A 645-nucleotide genomic window follows, 5' to 3' on the forward strand; every position below is an offset into this window, starting at 1 on the left:
CTGACCCGCTGCTTTTTGGGGTTGGTTTTTTTTTTGCAGGAGACCTACAAGTTGCCTCACCGGCTGATCGAGAAGAAGAGGCGCGACAGGATCAACGAGTGCATCGCCCAGCTGAAGGACCTGCTGCCCGAGCACCTCAAGCTCACGGTGGGTGGGAGTGGCCCCGGGCACCTGCATGAAGCCGCCCTGGCAGTGGGATTTGGGGTAGTTTGGGGGGTTTTTCAGAGTTCCTCCCCCCGCCGTGTGTCCCATGACCCCACACACCCCAGGCGGGCTGGCAGCGCATCCCAAACTTTCGAGAGTGGAATCCTCCAGGGGATCCTGTGGGATCCTGCTGGCTCTTCCCCAGCACCCCCCCGGCTAGATTCCTGGCTCTTCCCCAGCACCCCCCTGGCTAGATTCCCCCCCTGCTAAGGTCACGATGCCGGCAGAGCAGATAAATAAAATCCTTCTCTTTGAGCTATGCAGCTGGTCCGAAAATACCTCTAGGATGTCACGATAGCCTTTTCTGGAACCAGCTTTTGAATTTCTGTCCATGGACTGGTGTCATTCGTAGTCCTGGACCGTTCAGGATCGAGGTTCTGCCTTTTCTCCACGCAGCGTCAGTCCTGGCTCTGGTATTTGGGCACCGTCGGCGGCTCCGTG

At 58.3% G+C, this 645-nt stretch overlaps 1 protein-coding gene across 1 annotated transcript in view; it reads left to right on the forward strand.

Moving 5' to 3' along the window:
* Positions 1–42: 42 nt before the first annotated feature.
* The window catches only part of LOC104279595 (class E basic helix-loop-helix protein 40-like), a gene marked incomplete at its 5' end in the record, with an annotated part of 2668 nt that continues 2065 nt past the window's right edge, over positions 43–645 (forward strand). Inside the window, 1 exon segment of the mRNA XM_009876930.1 lies at positions 43–155. Within this exon segment, the coding sequence (XP_009875232.1) occupies positions 43–155 (113 nt within the window).

This window comes from Apaloderma vittatum, unplaced genomic scaffold (assembly GCF_000703405.1).
Source record: "Apaloderma vittatum isolate BGI_N311 unplaced genomic scaffold, ASM70340v1 scaffold30639, whole genome shotgun sequence".
Lineage (NCBI taxonomy): Eukaryota > Metazoa > Chordata > Aves > Trogoniformes > Trogonidae > Apaloderma > Apaloderma vittatum.